This window comes from Trachinotus anak, unplaced genomic scaffold, assembly GCF_046630095.1.
Source record: "Trachinotus anak isolate AG129_WGS33_773 ecotype Australia unplaced genomic scaffold, CSIRO_AGI_Tana_v1 ptg000003l, whole genome shotgun sequence".
In the NCBI taxonomy this organism is placed as follows: Eukaryota; Metazoa; Chordata; class Actinopteri; order Carangiformes; family Carangidae; genus Trachinotus; species Trachinotus anak.
In genome coordinates this window covers 17,945,257-17,969,113 of record NW_027273854.1, presented here as the reverse complement: position 1 = coordinate 17,969,113, position 23,857 = coordinate 17,945,257, and the positions used below count along the sequence as shown (strand labels likewise).

Genomic DNA, 23,857 nt, shown 5'->3' with positions numbered 1-23,857 from the left:
CCAGCAGTATTTCTGGTTTTCTTCAGCTCCTCGACACTGAGTGTGGTTGAGAGATTAAAGTGTTAATAATAATTTGCACCTTCGATCAAAAATAAATTGCGCGCTGCAGAAGAACATGTCTTACAGTCTCATTCTGGCCGCACTGTCACTTGCATGTCTCAATATTTAACTTTGTCTGCTCGTCCTCATCCCATAATTTTTGCCATATTTCTGTGATTCCAGATTTGATTTCAGAATAAATTTCCAATGAACCATACACAAGTGAAATTCACTATTTTCCTTGAAGGTGCTGCTTCATTCCCCTCTATTCCTACATGTGCTAGCACCCACATGAATCCCACATGCATCCAACTTTATCTCATCTGCACTCTCATCATGATCATTTCTGTAACCACATGTGACCTGGCCTTCCCATTTGATGCTTTACTCACTGGGATTGACTCAGATGGCCCTGAATTTACCAGTTATACCAGTTATCTACCCCTCCCTCGCTATTCACACATCCTACCAACTGTAATCTTTCCTCAGATTCTTCCCATGTTGCCCTTTTGTAGCTAAATATTCTTAATTTGACATGTGACTCCTTAACTCGGTTTCCGCCAAATCGACTCAGGATAGGAGCGTGATCGTGACCCAGTGCGTACCTGTCCATTATATCCCACTCACCCACTGGAGCTAAGATTGCTGAGGTGAGTTATCTTATCTATGAAGTCTTCTAACACCTGCCCATTCCCATCCAGCCCTACTTCCCCACAGTGCAGTGTGCTTATTAAAACCCCCCACCCATACCAAGGCTGGACTTGTGTTTCCATTTATTTCCTCTAGCAGCTCCCCCTCAGGCCTAGAACTGGAGGGGTTGTAAAGATTAACGGCTGGATTTTCCCCCTCAGGAGTCCGTTCTTCAATAAAAACACTTTCTCTTTTGGTCTTTATAGATTCCCTTTGATACTGATTTTCCAACATGAGTAATGTTGGACATCTCTCTCCATTTGTGTCTACTGCTCACTTCGCTTACATATCCTGGAATCACAAAGTCCATACTAGGTTTATCTGTTTTTCTTGTATACATATTAACTCAGGTGTTTGTTTAAATACCTCCATGAATCATTTAATTCATTTAATTCTTGTCCATTGGGCTTCTAGCATTCCATTGCAAAATATAAAACATAGGCACTAACAGTTTAGGAAAGATCCAGGTCTACTTCACATATCATTTCATCTTCAACCCACAGGCTTTGGCTTCCATTCATGGGGAAATTTTATTTTTCTGTCTGATTTTCTGATCCTGCTCAGCTTTTACAAAATCTGTGCACCCTCAAAAGGATGCTCAAGAAACTCTGCATATGTTATGACTGAGTAAACCAAGTGATACCCTTTTTGGCAATTCTTCCTCTTTCAATGCAATAAGCACTGGAGTACTATTTATTTCATTTGGGGATTTCCCATCCAAGTCACACTTACAATGTTTCCCCCCTTCAAATTATTTAGCTTCTCATGCTTTGCTTTGATGTCTCCACTGACACTTAGTATAATACTCCTTTTATCACAGTACTATGTTTACTGTGCAGAGGTGGACAGTAACAAAGTATATTTACTTGAGCACATTTGTACTTTACTTGAGTATTTACTTTTATTCCACTTTACTTAAAAGACAAACATTGTACTTTTGACTTTACGTGCAAAGTGAAGTACTCATCACTTTGAAGCAGAGCTTTTAGTCAGTGGAATGAATTTTCTTTTATTTTGAAAAACGTGATAGACCATAAGCTGTGTTCATCACAGGAGAAAAACCAGACACAGCCAACTCCTGCAGTGTCAGTCATGTATGAACAGCTCAGTTTGAACCTGTCAGTGTCCTAACGATGCTGTGTTACATAAACATGAGGCATCATTGCTTCTTCACCAGAGCACCGTCTTAAGTCTGTTTGAAATTTTAGAAATAAATGAAGATTCTTGTAATCCATTCATGTTTGCTGTGTTTATCACAACCAAACTTCATCACTGCCTGAAAAAAAAAAAAAGAAATATGAAAATGACAATGGCTGCTTTTGTTGATTCAGTTGTGTTTTATGGCCATTTCTGCAGGCTTTGTATCATATTGTACAAGCTTTTTATTCTACAGGTTCAACCGTCAGTCAGTCATTCAGTATGTTGCTATTGCGACATTAAGTTCCGTAAATGTGGAACAATACAAAAATGTGTTCACTTAAAAAGATCTACTGAGTATTTAAGTATTTTTTTAAATTAAGAAATAATAAGTACTCCAGTACTTTAACTCAAGTTAAATAAATTGACTGAACAACTTTCACTTGTATTGGAGTAATAATTGATCTGAAATTTGACTCAAGTAATGAACCTGTTTACTTTGTCCACCTCTGCTGCTGTGAAAAAAAGCCTATGGGGGGAACAACAATAATTACTTTACAGGATTTCATTGGGTACTGGAAGCACTAATGAACTTATGCACTCAACAAATAAAATTTTGAAATTTTGAGGTCCTTGCAATTATCATTTTTATATTTTTATTTATTTATTTTTACAATTCAGCTGTACTGCATTTCAGATTATTACTTAGATAAAGATCTTACAATGGCATCTGAACCCACCACTGCTATTCAGTGGAGGTATTCAGATCATTTGCTCCTTATAAAAACACTATCGTTGTATCATGCTGCAAGTAAAAGTCCTGCATGTGCATTCCTGTACAACGAGTGCAAGTGCAGAGCTGTCAGAACCAAGGTGCTATTTAAATATCAAAAGTGAAATGTACTCATTGCCTTCTTTCAGAATCAGTGGTGGAGGATATATTCAGATCCTGTTGAAGTTAAAGTGGCGATACTGCAGTATAAAAATAGCACTGCATACTGCTCTCAGTTATAAGCAGTGGAGTAGAAGGTGTAACATTAGTCCTCTGAAGTATTTACAGACTGGCAGTACTGAACTGAAGTACAGGTGTAGGCTGCATCAGTATTTCCACATTCAAAGAAAAGATTTGCCTGATATACTGATATCATGCGGATGAGGGTTGAACAATGAGTCTATCACAGTTCAGACAATTAATAGCCCAGTCTAAAAAGCACCTCCCACTCACCTCATGTCAAGTTATAATAAGACCCTACAGCAGAGTTTGAATATTGTTGCATGTTTGGCCGTATCATTGGTCCTGTGCGATCACAGTCAGACGGGTTGCGCTCCTCCTCACCTCACTGCAGTAAACTTGTTATTTCCATCTACCGCCCGCCTCCGCTTTCTGTCTGCCTCTCTCTCTCTCACTCTCTCTCTCTCTCTCTCTCCCTCTGTGGGTCTCAGGCAGTGAGTCGGGGCCACATCTCCCATGCGCTCCTCAGCCTCTTTAAAACCTCTCTTTCTTTTGGATACATGGAGACAACCTGAGCCTCTGGGATTTGGACTGAAACAACCGGTTTTCGCGATTTTTAAGAAAGAAAAGAAAAGGAGAGATAGTGGGGGTGGAAAAAGAGAAAAGAAGAGAAAAGAAAACAAACGGTGTACCACGCCTAAGTCACGTCTGAGCTCCCTCCGAGGCTTCGGACTTCTCATCCGCTGCATCGCATCTCAGGTAGGCAAAGTAATTGTGATCTTATTCCCGCTGTGCAAACCTATCGATCCATAGAGAAACACACAGTCGTTTGTCACAAAAGCCGTCGAGCGGGCTCGTAAACATGCGCCAAGCTTGAGTGGAAAAAGCGACAAGTCACTTAGACTCGTTTCACCCCGTAGACTGACACCACAGCCTGTCGCAGCCGCGCCGTGTGTTATCCACAGTGGTGTCGTGATTAAGAAGGGGACCGCACTTCCAAAACAAGCGACTGAGACTTTCAGTGGAGCTTTAATGACTGAGTGCATGTTCGTCCCTACTGCACCTTACTCACTCTGATGATTAATACCAAAATGTGACAAAACCAGTTCAGCGCTCTCTGTTTGTGATTGTTGTTATTTGTTGTGCATCACTGCCATCAGATCCTGCGGTTCGTGAACGTTTATCCTCGCCTCTCGGCGCGTAAATGGAGAAAGTTATTGGTTTGGTAACACAATAGCTGAACTTCTGTCATCCCCCGGCCATTATCAAAAATGTCTGGGATTCCTGCAACAGGTGCAGACACGAGTGCACACAAAGGGATCCAGTGCGAGGGAGAATCAGTGAGATGGGACTGCATCCTGCGAATGGATGAGGATGCACTGGCTGTTGTGATATAACTTTTTAGTAATATTGTAAAGTTATGCACACATACTCCACATTACAAGTATTGTGCATTAACCTTTTAAGTATTTTTAATAAACATAATAATGATAATACATTGTTATTTAGAAGCGCCTTTCAAGATGACCAGAAAGTTCTTCATGTAAAGCCTCACTCTTGGAGGTCGATGCAACCTTGAAAAATTCTCATAACTAGAACAGAAAAAATCATCAGAATGACTCAGTTTTTCTGCAGGGTTAGTACAAGTGAAGTATAAGATGGTTTGTTGCAGGTTCCAGCAGACGCACATGACTGTGCCCTTTTCATTTAATTTAAGGTCACAGATGAGCCCAGATATCACATTCCTATAGACCTCAGCTATTCTGCTGGACAATGGAGCCTTTATGCTGGTTTGAGCACCTGAACCAATCATATCTGTCCATCAGCTTGCTGCTCAGCCAATCCCAGCCCAGCACACTCTTAGTGAGCCTGGATGGGGCCCTCATATGATCATTGAGCCTTATGTTGTGCACATGGACTGAGCTGGAATTGACTTGAGTTAACTGAATGAGTGTGAAGTCGTAGAGATCCTCATTGATGGAGAGAAAACATCATCACTTATTTGCTGGAACATGACATAAACTGCATGTGCTGCACAATGGAAAGGAAAACACTCTCAGTGAGTTCAGTGACTCTGCTACACTATTACATGTTGGATTGACTTGAGTATAGTTGGCATTCACTTACAGTCCATGAGTCAGTGGCACACAACTACTGGTGGATTAGTTTTCCACTGCCATGGACACTTTGGTCTCCCTGACATGAATTGTTTGTGTGTGTGCAGAATATAGCTGGGGTTGGCTGTGAGTAAAATGAATCTGGGTCAGACTTTGTGGGACAAACTCATTCTTTTGTAAACAGTGCAAACTAATTTCCCCCTGGGGATCAATAAAGTAATTTGATTCTGATTCTGACTCTGATTGTGGTTTGCATATATGTCAGAGGAACTAAAAGGAATTTACTGATATTTGTCACACAGCAACTCCACACAGATATTTTTTGCTTTTCATTCAGTGCTAACATTATGGCGACCATCATATGAACAGAGTGGTCACAGAAACAAACTGTGTGACACTGAAACACTCTGTCTCTTTGCTTTATATGACCAGATCAACATCTAGATTAAAATCTGATAAAACATCTGATAAAAAACACTTTATATCAGCATCATGGAAAATAAGTGGAAATTTGTGTTTCCGCTAAACAATTCATCATTCATCACTCACAGAAAGTAACAAAGGTGAGTGCAAAGAGAATAAAAAACATATCTAAAGTTTCCTCTCTACCTCTGATATCACCACAAAACACTGAACCAGCAATACACAAGTCGACTTGTTTTCAAGAAGTCCCAGTTATCGTAGCAGTAAAAAAAAAAAAATAAATAAAAATACAATATATGAAATACTAAAGAACAAATGAATATCAACAAAATGATAGAACAGAATATAAATAACAGAGAAGCAAATGAACGAAAGAGTATAGATGACTTGAGATGTCAGTTACCTGCTGTGTTTACATGACTGTAGCCACAATTGATGAAGTATGGATTGAGCTGTGGGGATGCAAGGCAAGCTGCAGGGTACTAACAACACTAACACAGCATTACATCACATGGTTTATATACTGTTGGACTGCCGTGCATCTGATGAGGTAATCACTCCATCTTAGTGTAAAATGATCTCCTCTTAGAAAGCCCCAACTAATCTTTCTCACAAAAATGTAGCTCTCAACATAAATAAATAATTTTGCTAAATGGCAAAAACAATTAAGAAGATAAGGAAGATAAAAGCACCTCCATGATTTCTGCTTTATTTGATTTGGAGGCTTTGAATACTCACTCCATTGGATTTATTCATTATTTTTCAAGGGTTAATCTCTGCCGTCATTGGTTCTCTTTCATGAAACTTTCATGTGCACAGATTTGACTTGGACTTGATTATCTTCTCAAAACAAAAACTTATGTGGGAATTAATCAATATTTTCAGATTTCTTTTTCTTTTTTTATTTACTGATTTAGAGAAATCGGGAAACATAAATAAATAATGACACCCACTTGGTCCAAATTATAAAATTATATAATAGTAGACAATGTGTGGCAAAAGTCCTTAGCTGACTTAATGTGTTGAAATCTTTTTGCAGACATGTTGAAATCCTTTTCTAGGCATTTCAAGAACTTACAGTAAAAACTCAGTGTTTGCATTTGAAAATGGGGTCTATTTTACATTCAGAGTTGATTCAAATCTCAAATCTTAAATTTTTGTTATATAACACCAAATCACAACAGAAGTTACCTCAAGGCACTTTCCAAACAAAGGAGGTCTAGACCTTCTCTTTTGATTAATTGCAACTCATACGTCTTCGGCAGTTATTAGTCATGCACACACATAATATGTGAAATAAAACTGATGGTCTGCATTCATACTAGATGTATGATTTTACAGTGCACATAGAAAAAAACAGTATTATCAGTAGTAGGCCAGTAATAAGGATGTCCGGTACAAGAGGCATAAAGCTAAGGCAAGGCAGCAGTAAAAAGTTCAAGTTGTCAGTGGGTGTGAGATAATAATGGAAACAAATGTGCTGCTCAGTGCATCACAGTCCTGCAAGATGCTACAGAGTCATGTTTGTGTATCTGCTGACGCTTAAAAAAAAAAAGGGAAAATGTAGGGTTTAGTCTGAGGACACACAGACACTCAGACTGCAGTAAAAAAAGACAATCAACTCTCCTGACCACAATACTATAAACAAAAGCAGCTGACTGAGAAGACTAAAAGAGAATAGAGGAAGAGAGCTACTACACACATCTGGTTTGAAAAGGAGGAAGCAAGGATTAGTTTTCTCGGTAATGAACTCCAAAATAAGAGAAGAGAGAAGAGGAAACATGAATGTGGTTACTGAAGAGGTCTGTGTGTGTGTGTGTGTGTGTGTTAAACTTGTGTCTGCATGCACTATGTATTTCTGCATGAGTGCATGGGTGTGTGTTAGTCTGACTGCTTGTGGTTTCATCATCTGCTGTGAGTGTGGCAGTACATACACACTCCAGATACAAATAATAGCTTTAAGTGTTGAAAGAGTGTGATATTTCTCTCTTCCTCAGACTGCATTTGGAAAGTAGCCGATCATTGATTTTGTTCGCAGACTGTCTGAGTCTCAAAGGAGCTGGATGAGACTGACTGAAGTTTGGTAAAAGTGACATGGCTGGCGAATCGTTTCCCTTCAGTTTAACTAGTGTTTCTCAGTTTTTGTGTTGTCTGAAGCATGAAAGCACAAGCTGAAATTTTTACATGCATGTTGCCGGTGACAGTCATATGCAAAAGTGTGAGTGATTGTGTGTGTTTACATGAGTAATGACATCAGATAGGCCTGATTTGCCTAACTGTAGCCTAAAAGTCACAAAGCAGGATTATAGGATAACACCTACTAGCCAGGCAGCATGCAAATGCGAGAGGCGCGTGGACAGCATGCATGTGTGTGTCTGTGTGTGAGAAAGAAACTAAAATGATGGAGAGAGGAAATCAAGTGGGAGTATGAGGAAGATAAAGAGAGTAGAAATATGTCTCTGGAAAAGTAAAAAGAGACAGGAGAGGCCAGTGGAAAGATGTCAGTTGGTTAAAGTTTAGGTGTTTATAAGGGAAACAGATGAAGTGGAGAATGTGTGGGACCCAGATGAACACAATCTCTCTCTCTGGCTCTGTTTTGTTATACTCCCTGAAGACTCACATGATTCCTTTGCAGATACATGTAACTTGCCATATTACACAGGCGCATTAGTTGTAAATATAAAGCTAAGTTAGCCACTGTTGCTACAGAGATGATTGTGTAATGGGGATGATGTTCTGTTATTAATTCATTCATTCATTCCACACTCACTAGTACATACGCTGGGAGTGGAGTTCATCCCAAGGACACAGAAGGTGTAGAGGAAGTCAACATCCTACATAACGCCTTGCACAGGCTGCCAGTCCGTTGATCTGTACTTGTTGGTCACATCATCGCTGTGTTTCTCGATTTATGCTTACGTCTTTCTTTTTTTATGCTAAATGCTAACACCGGCCAGCTGACATGCTCAGGCTGATGTTTAGCTGGTTCAGTGTGTACCATGTTCACCATTAGAACTAGACTGATAAACTGGCCAGTCCTGTATATTATCTATAGATATATTAGTGGTGGTGTCTATGTCGACTGACAAGTAACAAGACATTGCAGTACAGAAAACAGCTTCCTCCCGAGACATCAAGGTGCGTGTTGGAATTCATGGGAATTCATTCAACAGGTATTGAGACAATTCACTCAAAACCTGATGCTGGCTTTACAGGAAAAGTCAGGAGATTATCAAAAGCATCATCTGGGCACCATGAATGTTTGCTAACATAGCTAAAAATATACAATAATAAGCATGTGCCATAACTGATCTTCATCAAATTCATAACATTTATTACAAATATTTCTTGTGGCATCACTGAAAACTTATCAAGATACTCGAACTGTGTGTTTTAAAACCACTGTCTTTCCTTGTGCGTGTGATAACTTGAGCCTGCTTTACCTTGAAGCAGTAACAGCATGGCTAACACGGCTAAAATTAAAAGACGGGAGGGAGAGCACATATCTGCTATACTGTGCAGAGGCAGAACCAGACATTGTAAACATTTGGGGTTTAGCTCAAACGTAAGGGGCTGAAAATGAGAACATTACACGTTTTGCGTCAAGCCAAAGACTGCGCTAGTTGTCAGGCGACCTATAGATGGCAATATTTCCCCAGTAGCTAAAATAGCTCCATAGATTTGCCAGTCCAGTCAGACAGACTGAAGGGAAATGACACCAAGTTGACGTCATATTATAAACTTTGGGGCTTTTGGAGGAACATCTGTGGCTGTGTATCTCCTTTATTATTGTGTACAACTAAACACACTACCTAAGACAACATGATGTCAGCTTGTAGTTCCTCAAAACCTAAAAAAATCTTATCTTCCTACTTTCTTTGCACGCACTTTTTGGTGCCAGTGTTTTACAAAGAAGCCCCTCAGATGTCATTTTGTCCAATTAACCTAAATAATGTAATGCAGCCCTGTTGTCTGTTTAGAGTAAGGATCATTATAATAGTCAAAGACAGACACACATCACGGTGCCTTGCAGTGATTCAGTTGTAGATGCAAAGTGACGTTAACAAAATAAACACGCTGCATTGCCAATGGCCCCTGTCGGTTTTACTGATTTTCAGTGTTTAAGAGATGGAGAACGGGACTTCTGAGATGTCTGAGGATGTGGAGGCGCTATGGGAGAAGGTGGAGAGCAAACGCTACGAACTGTGTCGCATCATCTCCCCGGCGAAGCTCACCCCCTACCTCCGCCAGTGCAAAGTCCTGGATGAGCAGGATGAAGATGAAATTCTCAACTCCATGCTGCTGGTCTCCAAAGCAAACCGCACAAGTAGGCAGAGGGATATGTGTGTGTGTGCAAATGTGTGTTACCGTGTTGTGTCTTCATTGTAGAGGCGGAGCTCTTGTTTTCTTTGATTTAAGTATGTTAATCACTCCTCCATCAGGCCGTCTACTTGACATCCTCCACACTAAAGGAGAGCGGGGTTATGTGGTGTTTTTAGAGAGTCTAGAGTTTTACTACCCCGACCTGTACAAGACGGTCACGGGGAAGAATCCAACACGACGCTTCTCCACCATCGTAGGTGAGACACACACCTCTGGATGCAGACACATGCAACACAGATATGCAACACAGACAAACCTTACAGATTTTACAGACATGTTGCACTACAGCTGTTGAGCCATTTGCAAACAAACTAAGTAAAGAACAAAAGAATGTGATCACTGTGGACACACCTAACATCAATTATCAAACAGCTTGATCAAAAAGAAACACATTTAATTACCTTTTGTACAACAGGTTTTGTAGCGCAACGGAACCCTACAACACTTTTCATAGATCTTGTTCAGCTGGTTTAGGTTCGAATCTGAAATTCATGCACATTAGCTCACAGTGAAATCCAGTTATGCTATCTATAGGAGATAATGCAATTCATAGAATATTTCATATTCAGTGACATGCCTGTGCTGACTGCCTGTTATCTCGCTGCAGTGGAGGAAGGCCACGAGGGCCTGACGCAGTTCCTGATGAACGAAGTGATGAAGCTGCAGCAACAGTCCAAAGTCAAGACCCTGCAGCATGTGGAGCTCAGCAGGAAGAACTGCACGCTGGAGGACGAGCAGAAGAAGCTACGACTTGCCAATCAGGAGCTCCAGGCCTTCCAACAGAGTAAAAATACATGTTCTCATTTTAACATATTTTCTGATCATGACATGCAAGACCCCCCTTCATCTGCGTTTTGCCACTGAATTCTATCAATAAGAGAAGACTTGAAAAATAAAAACAATAATGATTAGTCTTAGCAATAAACCCAAACCATGTGCACTGAAACTGCTGCCCCGCCACACACGCTTGGTTTACCCTGCTTGGTGCACCACAGCTGAATTTAATAAGGCTCTGTTGCCAATCACATTGTCTATCAAATCCTGTTCATGAAACTAGGACAGTGTGGTATTTGTCATCATGTCCTGTAAACTCTGCAGCTGACACACACTGACACTCTCAAATGCTAAAAATAATGATAACACTTGTGCTTGTCTGACAGCCTTTTGCTGCACACTTAAATGAGGAAGATGTAGTGAAGTTGCCATGACAAGTTTGTTTTATTGTAAATTTCCTGGCGTGGGTGAATTTGCTAAATCTTATCGTCCTGAACCTGCTCCTCCTGATATTTTCAACTTTATATGTCTAAATATTAAATTATGGTTCAGTTTCTTTTATATATTAATTCAGTTTGGGTTATTCTGTCATGTATAGAATAGAATAGAATAGAATAGAATAGAATAGAATAGTTCATCAAAAATAGCTGATGTGCAGCCAGTTAATAAATAAATGCATTGAAGGGTTGATATTTTAATTAAATTCATATTTTCAAAGTGGCTATGAGAAGCTTTGAAGAACTTAATTTAATCATTCCTACTATTTGTGTTATTTTAGCTACACTGTATTCAAAATGCTTCCAATGGCGTAGCAAAACTTTGATAAAAGGTCATTAAAGTTCATCTTAAACTAATGAAAAACTCTAGCGTGAAAATGGGTGTTCGAAAACAGAACTGGAAAAGCACAGTGAAGTTCAAAAGTTCAAAAGATCAAGATGCCAGGTGTGCTGACATGCATGACAGCGACATAGAGTACAGAACAAGGCAGGAAAACATTGCTCTTAACACTTAAAAAACATAGATAACATTTACGTTTCATATCACATTGTTTGTTCATCATACTATATTACATTTGGTATAAAAAAGTAAAGGAGTAAGCATAATATTTCATACATTTTGCAATGATTACTAAAACTGACAGGACATACAGTATGTGTGCGACAGGCCAACACCGAGCATAAACCATAATTGACTGTGGTTGGTTCTCCAGGATACAATAAGTTGAAAGAAGAGAGAAACACCTATAGTGATGAGCTGCTGAGAGTCAAGGATGAAAACTACAAACTGGCCATGAGGTACGCCGCACTGAGTGAGGAGAAGAACATGGCAGTGATGAGGAGCCGAGACCTGCAGTTAGAGGTAAATGATGATTCATAATAATGACAATGACAATGAGGAAATTTAGGAATTTGAAAGCATCAATCAGGCAGCATATCTGTATCTTATTATTCATTCTCTCTGTATGTATAGATTGATCAGCTGAAGCACAGGCTGAACAAGGTGGAGGAGGAGTGTAAGATGGAGAGGAGGCAGAGTCTCAAGCTGAAGAATGACATTGAGAACCGGCCAAAGAGAGAGCAGATCTTTGAGCTGGAAAGAGAGAACGAGATGCTCAAGATTAAGCTACAGGAGCTACAGTCCATCATACAAGTACGGCCTGTCTGAAACACACATACATGCACATTCACAGTAACACAGGGTAACCTCGGCTACACTTCAGCTTAGAACGACCCTGGAGGTGGCGTCCAAGTGTGCATATTCTTTATGTGGTCATACATTATTAAAGTACAGTACACGATGACCTGGAACTATGTTATAGACCTCGTTAATCTGCAATCTGCACCAGAGTGTGAACTTAACAATGACAAAATGGGAGGAGACATCTTCTTCAGGGCGAAAGGAAACCCAGCACAGGGCAGGCATGTGCTAGCTAACATTCATAGCTAAACTGAAACTGAGGCTAAAGTTAGAAACTAGCTAACATTCATAGCTAAACTGAAACTGAGGCTAAAGTTAGAAACTAGCTAACATTCATAGCTAAACTGTAACTGAGGCTAAAGTTAGAAACTAGCTAACATTCATAGCTAAACTGTAACTGAGGCTAAAGTTAGAAACTAGCTAACATTCATAGCTAAACTGTAACTGAGGCTAAAGTTAGAAACTAGCTAACATTCATAGCTAAACTGTAACTGAGGCTAAAGTTAGAAACTAGCTGATGTTAGTTAGCTAAACTGTAACTGAGGCTAAAGTTAGAAACTAGCTAACATTCATAGCTAAACTGTAACTGAGGCTAAAGTTAGAAACTAGCTGATGTTAGTTAGCTAAACTGTAACTGAGGCTAAAGTTAGAAACTAGCTAACATTCATAGCTAAACTGTAACTTAGGGCTAAAGTTAGAAACTAGCTGATGTTAGTTAGCTAAACTGTAACTGAGGCTAAAGTTAGAAACTAGCTGATGTTAGTTAGCTAAACTGTAACTGAGGCTAAAGTTAGAAACTAGCTGACGTTAGTTAGCTAAACTGTAACTTAGGCTAAAGTTAGAAACTAGCTAACATTCATAGCTAAACTGTAACTTAGGGCTAAAGTTAGAAACTAGCTAACATTCATAGCTAAACTGTAACTTAGGGCTAAAGTTAGAAACTAGCTAACATTCACAGCTAAACTGTAACTGAGGCTAAAGTTAGAAACTAGCTGATGATAGTTAGCTAAACTGTAACTTAGGGCTAAAGTCAGAAACTAGCTAACATTAGTTAGCTTAACTGTAACTTAAGGCCATAGTTTGGAACAGGTGACATTAGTTAGATAAACTGTAACTTAGGGCTAAAGTTAGAAACTGTATACTGACATTAGTGTTCATTTGTTGACACAATCAAATTCAGAGACCGGAAGGTAAGAAACTAAAGTGTATTAAACAAGCCAGAAGTTAGTTACTGCTGCTTACGTTTACACACAGTGTCTGTGTGACGCAGGGAAGCAGAGACTTGAGGACAAGGTCACTGATGGAGTGAGCCAGGCAGACCAGATGCGTCTGAAATCGCGTAATCAAGATTCTTCTGACATGAATGTGGGAAATATACTGTAATATTTACATTTACAGATGAGAAGGATATAAATGTTTCAACCTCCCCAAACTGTTGTTTTACCTCCTTTTTTTGGTTGGTGGTTGGGTGGTGGGGTGGGGTCCCAGTCTTAATCAGGGCGGTCAGACAACCCCCCCCCCCCCCCCCCCCACCCACCCTCCCGAATCCTTGTGTGCACCGACTACTGAGAACAATATCTGACTCTCAAGGTAAATGTTTGGTGTAAACAGGTTCATATCCAATAATGTATGTATATGTATGTGTGTGTGTGTGTGTGTGTGTGTGTGTGTGTGTTTTTTGGTTTGTTTTTTTTATACCCAGCCTGGTCCCCTACCTGCATCAGACAAGGCCATCCTTGACATTTTGGAGCATGACAGACAAGAAGCACTAGAAGACAGACAGGATCTGGTCAACCGCCTCTACAACCTGCATGAAGAAGTCAGACAGGCAGAGGAACTACGAGATAAGGTAACACACACACACACACACATACACACACACACAAATGTATGAATGAATGATCGTGTGGACCTGTATGAATGTAAAGCAAAGTCAAACTGGGAAGAAAGATAGGTTTGTAAAAACACACCAAAGAAACATAAACCCATGACCAGAGAGCCATATGTGTAAAACACACCCTGTGCTGAAACTATCTTTCCTTTCTCTCCCTCTTTGTTTCTCTTCCCCCTTTCTGCTGTTCTTTGTCAAATAATCTCTAAATAACTCCAATGGTGTTTGTGTGTGTGTAGTACCTGGAGGAAAAGGAGGATCTGGAACTGAAGTGCTCTACACTGCAGAAGGACTGCGAGATGTATCACAATCGCATGGACACCATCACCATACAGCTAGATGAGGTGGAGAAAGAGAGGGACCAGGTGAAAACACACACACATACACACACACACACACACACACACAAACACAATTTTTGCAACTGCACATTATGACCATTTACATGTGTGATTATGTATATGCATATTTTGTTGTTGCTCACTCACATTCCCCCACTGCTGCAGGCGTTTCGAGCCAGAGATGAGGCGCAGCATCATTTCTCCCAGAGTTTGATTGACAAAGACAAATATCGCAAGCAGATCAGAGAGCTGGAGGAGAAGAGCGATGAACTCCAAATTGAGATTGTACGCAAAGAAGCCAAGCTGGTCACCCTGGAGTCTCGCCTACGACGGATGTCCAAGGACATTGTTTTGGACCAGGTTAGACATGGGAGAGTCATGAGTTACTGCAGATAATCTTGCTTATTTCTTTTGTTTGAATATCTAATTTCAAAAAGTTGCTGCTGTTTTCATAAAAATTTTTTTTTGCAGAGTCTGCCGAGGGACGTGCCTCCAGCCATCATCTCTCATGGGGATGAGTTCAAACCCACCCCTGGCCAATCAGAATGGTCCAGCGATGAGTCGCCAGAGGAGAAGGTCTTAAAAGAGGAGCCTCGTCTGAAACGCAGACCTAACCTTAAAGCAGGGGTCAGCCCACTGCCCACATTTACTTTATGAATTTTAAAAGTAACATTTAAGCGCAGGCCTCAAGTGGTCACATGATTAATCACACATAAGCACTGCACAGGGGTAGCCAATCAAAGACAAGGATTTACCGAACATTAAAAAAAAAATCCTTTTTTTACACTTTGCTCAGTTATGATTTCTACAAGAACATATGTTATTTTTAAAAAGTTTATTTTATTTTAGTGAAATCCTTTATATGTGCAGTATCAATTTACTTTTTTCATGAACTGCAGTCTAATATATCGAAAACTCCAAGGCATGTATTAGGTGTGTGTTCACCTCTGTCTCTATTGCAGTCGTGTAGGATCTACACTCAACCCAAGTTAAGAAACCTGTGGCGCTCTCTTAAGTTTAGGAACATTTTAAGTCACAAGAAATTTGATGAATTATGCAAGTAGGAATAAATACAATATAAATATATGGCCCTATATAGAGAAAGTCTGTGTTGTCAAATGTTAAATTGCTATTTATCATTTATGCAGCCATTTGTCAATAGAATGGTGCAACTGTTTTTAGACTCTAATTTACAGAGTTTTATGCTTTGTCTTTTAGATCAGAGTTAAGTCTCCAGTCTGTGTACCCAAGGACAGTCAAGTGAACTCAGAGCCCACTCAGCCTGCAGGTAACACACTCTCACATATTTCATTCATATATTCCTCCCTAATGGCACTTCCTTTGCTCAAGTTTATCTACATTTGTGCCCAACTTTCAGTCAATGGAGGAGATTTCCTGGAGATTCAGACGTCAAACCCGCGCATGAACAGCAACTCCCTCCCTCCTTCCCCCAGCTTCCCCATGTCCCCCACATATCCTCCCAGCTCAGCTCCCCCACTCTCCTCCTCATGTCCCTTTTCCTCACCGCTTCCTTTCACCAACGTGGACCTGGGTGACAGGCCAAACCTGGTGAGGTCCAGAGTTACATCTGTCAGATCAGTGCAGAAAAAGTGATGCATCTCTTTCTCACCAAGAGATTGGAGAATTGTGTCAAAATGGGTAACTGTTTTGTTGGGTTTCTGAGTCAGTAATGTCAGCTTCTGCTTTGTTCACTTGTAAAAACTCCAGCTGCGTTACCGTAACGACAGCATCCTCTCCACACTCCCTGAACCACCTGAGACAGGATCGCTGTATCGCAGAGAGAGGGAGAAGGAGCATGACTTCCAGCCCCGCAGGTAGTCACAGCCTTTTTTCATGTCAGCTAGACAAAGTGGTGCACATACAATACATAGTGTTTAACAAATCATTTAGTCTTTTTCAGTCATTTTGATGGAAATGATTATATGTAAATCTATTTTCATCATTTTTTATGAATTTGGGCTGAATTGTGTTTAAATTCCTGTTATGCATTACTTAAAAAAGGCTGATGTTTGGTCACTTTTAGCCTCTTGGACTTTGACAGTGACAACATGGAGATGGAGTTTGGTAAAGTATACTTTAAAACATATCCCAAAATCATACTAATGATATTTTTGTCTGTATTTATCTTCTGTTTGCCTGTTTTGTTTTAAATGAATCTCTTTGTTATTCTGTCTCTTTCCTGTCTTATTTCTATCCGTCTCATATTTCCTCAGGGGACGAAGAGCGGCGTGGTCCTCCTTCTGTCCACTCATCTTCCTCCTCCCATCTGTCTGAAGGAATGGACACCTATGACCTGGAGCAGGTCAACAACATCTTCAGGAAACTGTCTTTGGAGAGGTACAGTACAGACACTCATGCGCTAACATTCACGAGAATCCTTACAAGTCACACATACTTACTTCTCACCGCACACTGTCACACTTGTTCATGTGTGTGTCTGTGTGTGACCTTGCGGAAATGTATGTGTATACGTCTGTGCAGGCCGTTCCGTCCATCTCTGTCCTCCTTCTCGAGGATCAGCGCGTCCCTGAAGCCAGTGCAGGAGCTGTCGTTGCTAGGTGACAATCTTTTAAAGGACATCACTCTGGTTGGTGGAAATGACAGTGGGATTTTCATCTCGGCTGTCCAGGTGGGTTCCAATGCTGAGAAGGCCGGACTGCGAGAGGGTCACCACCTCCTGTTGGTAAGTAGTCTACTACTGAAGCATCAAACAGCCGTGCTCACTGCATTGGTTAAACCCCAGGCTTACACAGCCTGAAGATGAGTAAATGTTCAGTGAAGTATATTTTTGTCCAATTAAAACCATTTGTTGTACAAAAAGAAAGAGCTAGTAAGAAACAAGGGTGTGCACATATGGTTTTGGGAAAAAACTAAAACAAAAAAAAAAGCTAAAACTTGGAGAAACGTTTACATTTTTACCCTGTGTAATAAACATCTTCTTTAAGCTTGGGATTAATTTGCAAAAGTGCCAAAATTACATGTAATACACCCAAAACATGAAAGCATTAACCATCTGTCTTGTGCTGTGATTGGCTGACCAGCTTGAGGGTTGTATACGTGGAGAGAGCCAGAGCGTGTCATTGGATACCAGCACTCAGGAGGAAGCCTATTGGACGCTGCAGCACTGCTCTGGACCAGTCCGGCTACACTACCGAGCCAACTTTGACTGTAAGTGCTGTTTGTATGGGACGTATAAACACGTATCTGTGGGTGTAATATTCATATACTATAAATTTGAACACGTGTTTTTCAGCGTACCGTCGTCTTCAGAGGGACCTAGCAGATGGCACGCTGGCTTCTGGCGACTCCTTCTACATTCGGGTCAATCTCAACATCTCTGGCCAATCAGACAACTGCTCCATGAGCGTGCGCTGTGATGAGGTGGTGCATGTCCTGGACACCAGGCATCAGGGCCGCTCTGAGTGGCTGTGTGCCCGTGTCGACCCCTACACTGGCTCCGACCAGGGCGAGCGTGGCACCTTACCCAGCAACTCCCGGTACAGAGCAGTTGTTTTAGAAATGAAAGCTCTGACATTGTGACAAATGGGATGAGAGTTTGATGAAACCTCTTGTTTGGACCTGTGTACTTAAAGGAGCTATTTGTAAGTTTTGCTATTGCTACATAGCCAGCATTACCAGTCTAGAGGAAATGCTGCGAGTTCAGCACCAAACTTCATTCTTTTCTTCCCCAAGAGCTGTCTGCAGAGGTGGAAAGCAACACCAATATTAACTCGTCTCTACTGCAGTTAGCACGCTAACCAGCTGATGTCTAATGACTAAATGTCAAAAGACCAGCTAACCACTAAAACCATTCTTAATTAAAAGCCAGACTGAAGAGGTTTACATTTAAAGATTTCAACACTTTCGGCTGCTCTCAGTTCCCCAGACTGTTCCAGCAGCCCAGTGCATAAAAACTAAAAGCTGCCTCACCAAAGGTTTTTGTCCCACACTTTGGAACAACTAACAGACTTGTGCCGGAGGACCAAAGGAGTCGTACTGATTCATAGATTGTCTTCTAGTCCTGTTTAGCACTGGAGCAGCAGAGTTCTGGATCACTTGTAACTGATTTGTAACATTTTGGGGTAGCCCAGATAGGATAGCATTACAGTAGTCAAACCTGCCAGCATGCATCAGTTTTTCTGGGCCACTCAGGTGCGACGATGGCCAAAGCTCTTGTCAAGCGACAATCAACACCACAGAAGTTTCACTAACTGTCCTGACGAAGTCACACACAATGAAACCTTTCACACCTGAGCACCACAGTCCATTTGTCGACAACAAGAAACAGTTTTTCTGGGAAGACAGACCCTTAAATGATAATTCTGTATATGTTACTTTTGTTTTTGCAATTGTGTCAAAATGATGTGTTTGATAAACTGATGGGAACTTGTGCGTGTGTGTGTGTGCGTGCATGCAAATGTGTGTGAGTGTAGGGCCCAGCAGCTGCTCCTGGTAAAGATCCAGAAGTTGGTATATCGAGGGGGGAAAGAAGAAAATGAAAGCCACCGCAACAGTAGAGTAAGAAACGTTCTGAGCCACTTTCTGTAAATCACACAAATATATTAGGATCTTTGGCGTTAATGTATCGACACGATCCTATTTAACTAAATCAAAAATACTGAGGCAACTCCTCTGGGGCACGTATGGTAAGTACGGTAGTTGGCAAGTGTTTGCAGGATGTGAGGTGGGTGAGGGAACATGTTTTTGTGGCTGTGTTAACAAGACCTTCTCACAATCAGGACATCTGGATGGAAGGGTTTAGACAGGGGGGAGAAGGTGTGAACCTCAGGCTCTCTTTCACATCTCTCAAATGTGGTGCAATGCACTGTATGACTGTTTGCAGAAAAGGCGCACTTGCCAAAGCAGACCACTATAATGCAAAGAAAGAATGGTTTAGGACACAGACACAGGACTGTAGTACATGAGCCACTTGTTATTCTACACAAGGTAAAAAGCTGGAGAAGAGTTAAAGAAAAGCTTCTCCTCTGGTACTGTTATTCAAGCTGACCAGATATGTTCATAGGTATCCACAGTGCAGTGTAAGCGTCGTTGGTGGTCTAACACATAGGGAGTTGCCTGAGAGCTGTTGCATGAAGTCTGGGTGTAGCTGGTGATGTTGCCTCAAAATCCTTTTGCCACTGGATTCTTTATTTTACACCAAATGTATTGCATGTCTAATTTCTCTGCACTTAGTACCAATCAGCTATTTTCCATTAAAAAAAAAAATTCTACATCTGTCTACACCATCTTGCATAAATTCTCAATGATGTTAAGTCAGAATTGTGCATTGCTTTGTGTCTGCAACAGCCCCTGTGAGTCCACTGTGCTTTGTTCACAACAGTTAATTGCTTAACTGCTTGTCTGAATGTTTAAATTGTTAAGTTGTGTCTCTGTGCCTGTGCAGGCCAGTTTACAGCCAGAAGAAGGCAGCCCCTTGCCTGATCCTAAAGCCAGCCCACGTTTGTCTAGAGCCAGCATCTTCCTCACTCAGATCATACAGGTAATGGAACACATAAGCCAAACCTCCAGCCTGCAGGCCCAGAGGTCCTGTAACAAGAATAAAACCTCATTAGTTTGAAAAACAATGGCCATTTAAACACCGAGGATTATAGAACTTCAATCATTGTTATGTGCTGAACAAAGCTGTAGATCTAAGGTACTTTTCTGTGTCTGTTTTGATATGTAGTTTGTCAGCAGGGTGGATATCAAGTACAAGCGAATGAACAGCAGTGAGCGCGTGAGAATCATCAACTCAGGGAGCACAACACTACCCAGACAATGCTTTGAGACGCTTAGACTAGAAGGTGGGTACAAGGTGATGCAGGGGGTTACGAAACTCACATGCAACCACAAGAAACAACTTGAAAAAGTAACATTTTCTCAAGAAAATACGCATGTTTGCCGCTCAACAGTTTTTTTGCATTTGAAATAGTTAAATTGTTGAAAGCAGAAGTTCCATGAGTTGGATTTAAAATGGGAGTCAAAGTACAGATAATGAAAGCAGCTGAATTAGCAGTTAAAATGGAACTACTAAATGTAGTCTGATTTTCATTTTCCGTGTAAGTGCTGAGTGATTTTGAAATATCAGTTGAAACTGTTGAGATTTCAGTTTTAGCAAAAGCTCTGAAGCATGTTCACTGCAAGCAGCTGAAGTATAAGATATGAAAGTAGCTGAACTGTCAGTTGAAGAATAATATAGCAAGCAATTAATTGTCTTTTAGTCTGTGTTGGATATCACTCAGTGTAAATGTCCTGGAAAAGATGTTAAGATTTTTAAGATTTTGTTTGAAGTTTCTAGAGAAAAGTATATGGATGTTAGAAGCTCACAAAACAAGCGTCCAGAAGAAGAAAACATACAAATAAATAAATACGGGAATATAATTATACATCTCTCAGGACAAACACAGTAGTTATACTATATAAAAACCATTGTTTTATTATACTTCATATGGTCCTTAACCAAACTTTAACATGTGAATGACTTAGCACTTACAAAATTCAGGTTAACTAAAGCTTAACATTTCTTGATCAGAGGATTTGAATTAATAATAACCCACCTCTTGGACCTTCAAACTCTCATGTCTTTCTGTCTGTGGGTGTATCACTGTGTGTTATTCTTTTTTATGTGTGGTGACTTGGCTGTAAACAGATGCTGCTGACCCAGACAATGAGCTGAGCAGGGGTTTGAACCTGATTCCCTACAGTCCTGTTACCCTCCAGCGGACCCAGAGGAAAAGACCAGTCCTATTCACTCCCACTGCTCTGGCCAAAACTATTATCCAGAAAATACTTAATATGGGGGGTGCCATGGACTTTAACATCTGCAAACCAGGTCAGTGTATGATGGAAATAAGTAAGTCCACCGCAAAAAAAACATGTCATCTTAATGTCTTCATCAGAACTATTTCCACCTCATAGGTGTATCTTCATTGTGTTCACCTATTGTGAATCAAAGATAGAAGAGATAGTGGATAAGAAGTAGTCTCAGGGGGGGAGGAGGAGAGAGAAAGGAGCTACTATTGGGATTCGGGTCATGTATTGTACTGCACGGTTTTGTAAAGGTTAAAGAGTGTAACCAGAGAGAAAGCGGAGGCAGGATGGAAGATTGCTAAGCTGATAATTAGGCTGATGATAACTATGCTGATGATGACAATGACACAGAGGAGTTTAAATCTCCATTTAGTGATAATGGTTACAAGAGTTGGTTGTGCTGTTAAGCCCACAGAGAACCAACTCTCCATTCTCATGACATACCAAATGTTCCCAGGACTGGGGGGAGGGGGTTCGAACATCTGGCAAACCAAGAGCCTGTGTGGTGCCTTGATTATGTGGAGAGTCCCCAGGGCAATAACCTCAAAGGTTTCTGTTCCTCTTGTGCTAAATGTGCTGTGTTGATGATTAACATAAGACCACCATTTTTTTCTATGTCCTATATGGACAGAATTTTCTCGACAACTTTCAGAAACATTTTTTCTCTCTGTTCTACTCTGGTTTGTAGACACCCTGTCCAAAGAGGAGTTTCATCTCAAACAGAACGTGGAGCCCTTTATTCACTACAAAGAGAAACACGCCACATTTGAATGCATCACCCGAGAGAATATAGAGGCTGTCGCTGCCAAGGTAGGCTATGACGTACATGCATTTATGTGCTTAATTGTTTTTGGTTTTTTTTGTTTGTTTTTAAAAAAAATGACAATTATAGGTGTTTGCACTCAACAGAATCGTATGAAATACCACTCTAATGTCTCTACAGGGAATATGTAGCTTGTGTCAGCAGGTGGATAGTGTAACTTAACATACAGACTTGAAACTGGACTTTGTCCAGAGGTCGGTTTTAATTAGTGAGCTTTAGAGGTGCTGGTAGGTGGATTTTGTTACTGTTGGACAAAAGTAGGCTATCTGTTTCCCCCTGTTTCCAGTCTTTATGTTAAGCTAAGCTAACTTGCTGCTGGTGCTTGCTTTATATTTATCATACAGACATGAAAGTAGTACCAATATTCTCATCTAACTCTCGCTAATAAAGTGAATATCCATGTTTTGTATTTGTGTTTTTTCACCCTACTCACATTTTAGTTTTTTCTGTTGTTAAACTGCCATGATTCTATTCTTGATTTTCTGATTGATAATTTTCCCCCTCTTGTTCAAAGGATGTAAAAGTACCACACTGTGCTTAGAAATCTAATCATCAGGCAAAATGCCTTCTGTAAAAGAATGACTTTTTAATGTGAGGTTCACGTATACATGTATCTGCGGCACACAGTGTAGATCTATATTTGTCTGTAAAGCTCATTTTTCCGCCCGTCACCAGGGCAAACACTGTCTGCTGGAGGCTGAGCTGAGCTGCGTCAAAGACCTACTACGGAGAGAAATCTACCCGATCATCATCTATATCAAGATCTGTGAGAAAAATGTCAAGAAGTTACGGTAAGCCTAACTAAACCTCACTTACTCTCATGTTTACCCAGCACCTCTTACCCACAGCTGCAAACCACACCTCTTTTTCCAAATGCAAGCACGTCAATCCTTTTATGAGATTTTGACTCCAGGCAGGAGATGAGACTGAGTCTGCTATTTCAGAGCATACAGACTATATGAGGTTTCCTGCACAATTAAATCCACCAGCTTGTAGACAAGGGCTCTGAAGTTTTAACAGTAGCAGAACAACAGCTTTTTTTCTGTCCACGTAGGTGAGAATACAACATGTTCTCTGGCGGTATTTCAGTTTATTCTAAATTGAGGATAATACCAGTGCAGACACTTTGTTTCTGGTGGACTGTGTCTTTAAATAGACAACCTGTATGTAAACCCAGGACTGTCAAGTGTTATCTTTCTGAGAATTACAACAAAGCACACAGACCACTGTTGCAGAGTGTCTACAGGATCTCATCAGAGATACTGGGCTCCAAACATTACCACACTTACCACCACAGTGCTGCTTCCTTCCTGTTTCCTGTCCACACAGGAAGTTGCCTCTGCGTGTGGAGGCGGAGGAGGAGTTTGTGAGGTTGTGTCGGGCGAAGGAGAAGGAGCTGGAGGGCATTCCCTGCCTCTACGCCAGCCTGGAGCCTGAGGCCTGGGCAGGGACGGACGACCTCATCAAGGTCATTAAAGACCGAATCCTAGATGAGCAGAAGAAGACGGTCTGGGTGGAGCAGGACCTCCTGTAGACAGAAACACACAGACACACACAACGGCTTGTACAAGAAAATAAACGTGCTGCTGAGCACCATGAAATACAAAATACATCATGCATCATTTATGCATACACGGTATATTTATGCTCAGACTCAATAATGGACACTCAAAGGCTTAAAATAAATGCATTATATATTTTGTAAATGTGTGCTTTTCCTTTTGAGAAATAAACAGATTGAAATCATAAAAAAGGCAC

At 40.7% G+C, this 23,857-nt stretch overlaps 1 protein-coding gene across 3 annotated transcripts in view; it reads left to right on the top strand.

Annotated features, from left to right (window-relative positions):
* Positions 1–23,852, top strand: part of card11 (caspase recruitment domain family, member 11) — a 25,346-nt gene extending 1,494 nt beyond the window's left edge. Inside the window, exons 1-25 of one of the 3 annotated variants that reach the window (XM_071474252.1) lie at positions 3,437–3,577; positions 9,477–9,685; positions 9,801–9,938; positions 10,349–10,525; positions 11,726–11,874; positions 11,986–12,165; positions 13,916–14,062; positions 14,344–14,469; positions 14,611–14,805; positions 14,917–15,021; positions 15,664–15,733; positions 15,824–16,014; positions 16,174–16,280; positions 16,490–16,530; positions 16,680–16,803; positions 16,948–17,149; positions 17,508–17,634; positions 17,720–17,963; positions 18,900–18,984; positions 19,871–19,966; positions 20,153–20,270; positions 21,116–21,298; positions 21,965–22,086; positions 22,775–22,890; positions 23,429–23,852. In XM_071474252.1, the coding sequence (XP_071330353.1) occupies positions 9,487–9,685; positions 9,801–9,938; positions 10,349–10,525; positions 11,726–11,874; positions 11,986–12,165; positions 13,916–14,062; positions 14,344–14,469; positions 14,611–14,805; positions 14,917–15,021; positions 15,664–15,733; positions 15,824–16,014; positions 16,174–16,280; positions 16,490–16,530; positions 16,680–16,803; positions 16,948–17,149; positions 17,508–17,634; positions 17,720–17,963; positions 18,900–18,984; positions 19,871–19,966; positions 20,153–20,270; positions 21,116–21,298; positions 21,965–22,086; positions 22,775–22,890; positions 23,429–23,633 (3,447 nt within the window). In that variant the 5' untranslated portion in view covers positions 3,437–3,577; positions 9,477–9,486 and the 3' untranslated portion in view covers positions 23,634–23,852. Of the gene's footprint in view, positions 1–3,436; positions 3,578–9,476; positions 9,686–9,800; positions 9,939–10,348; positions 10,526–11,725; positions 11,875–11,985; positions 12,166–13,915; positions 14,063–14,343; positions 14,470–14,610; positions 14,806–14,916; positions 15,073–15,663; positions 15,734–15,823; positions 16,015–16,173; positions 16,281–16,489; positions 16,531–16,679; positions 16,804–16,947; positions 17,150–17,507; positions 17,635–17,719; positions 17,964–18,899; positions 18,985–19,870; positions 19,967–20,152; positions 20,271–21,115; positions 21,299–21,964; positions 22,087–22,774; positions 22,891–23,428 lie in introns of those variants that run through there. The other 2 variants (XM_071474250.1, XM_071474251.1) reach the window with 2 other exon arrangements.
* The last annotated feature ends 5 nt before the right edge of the window (positions 23,853–23,857 follow it).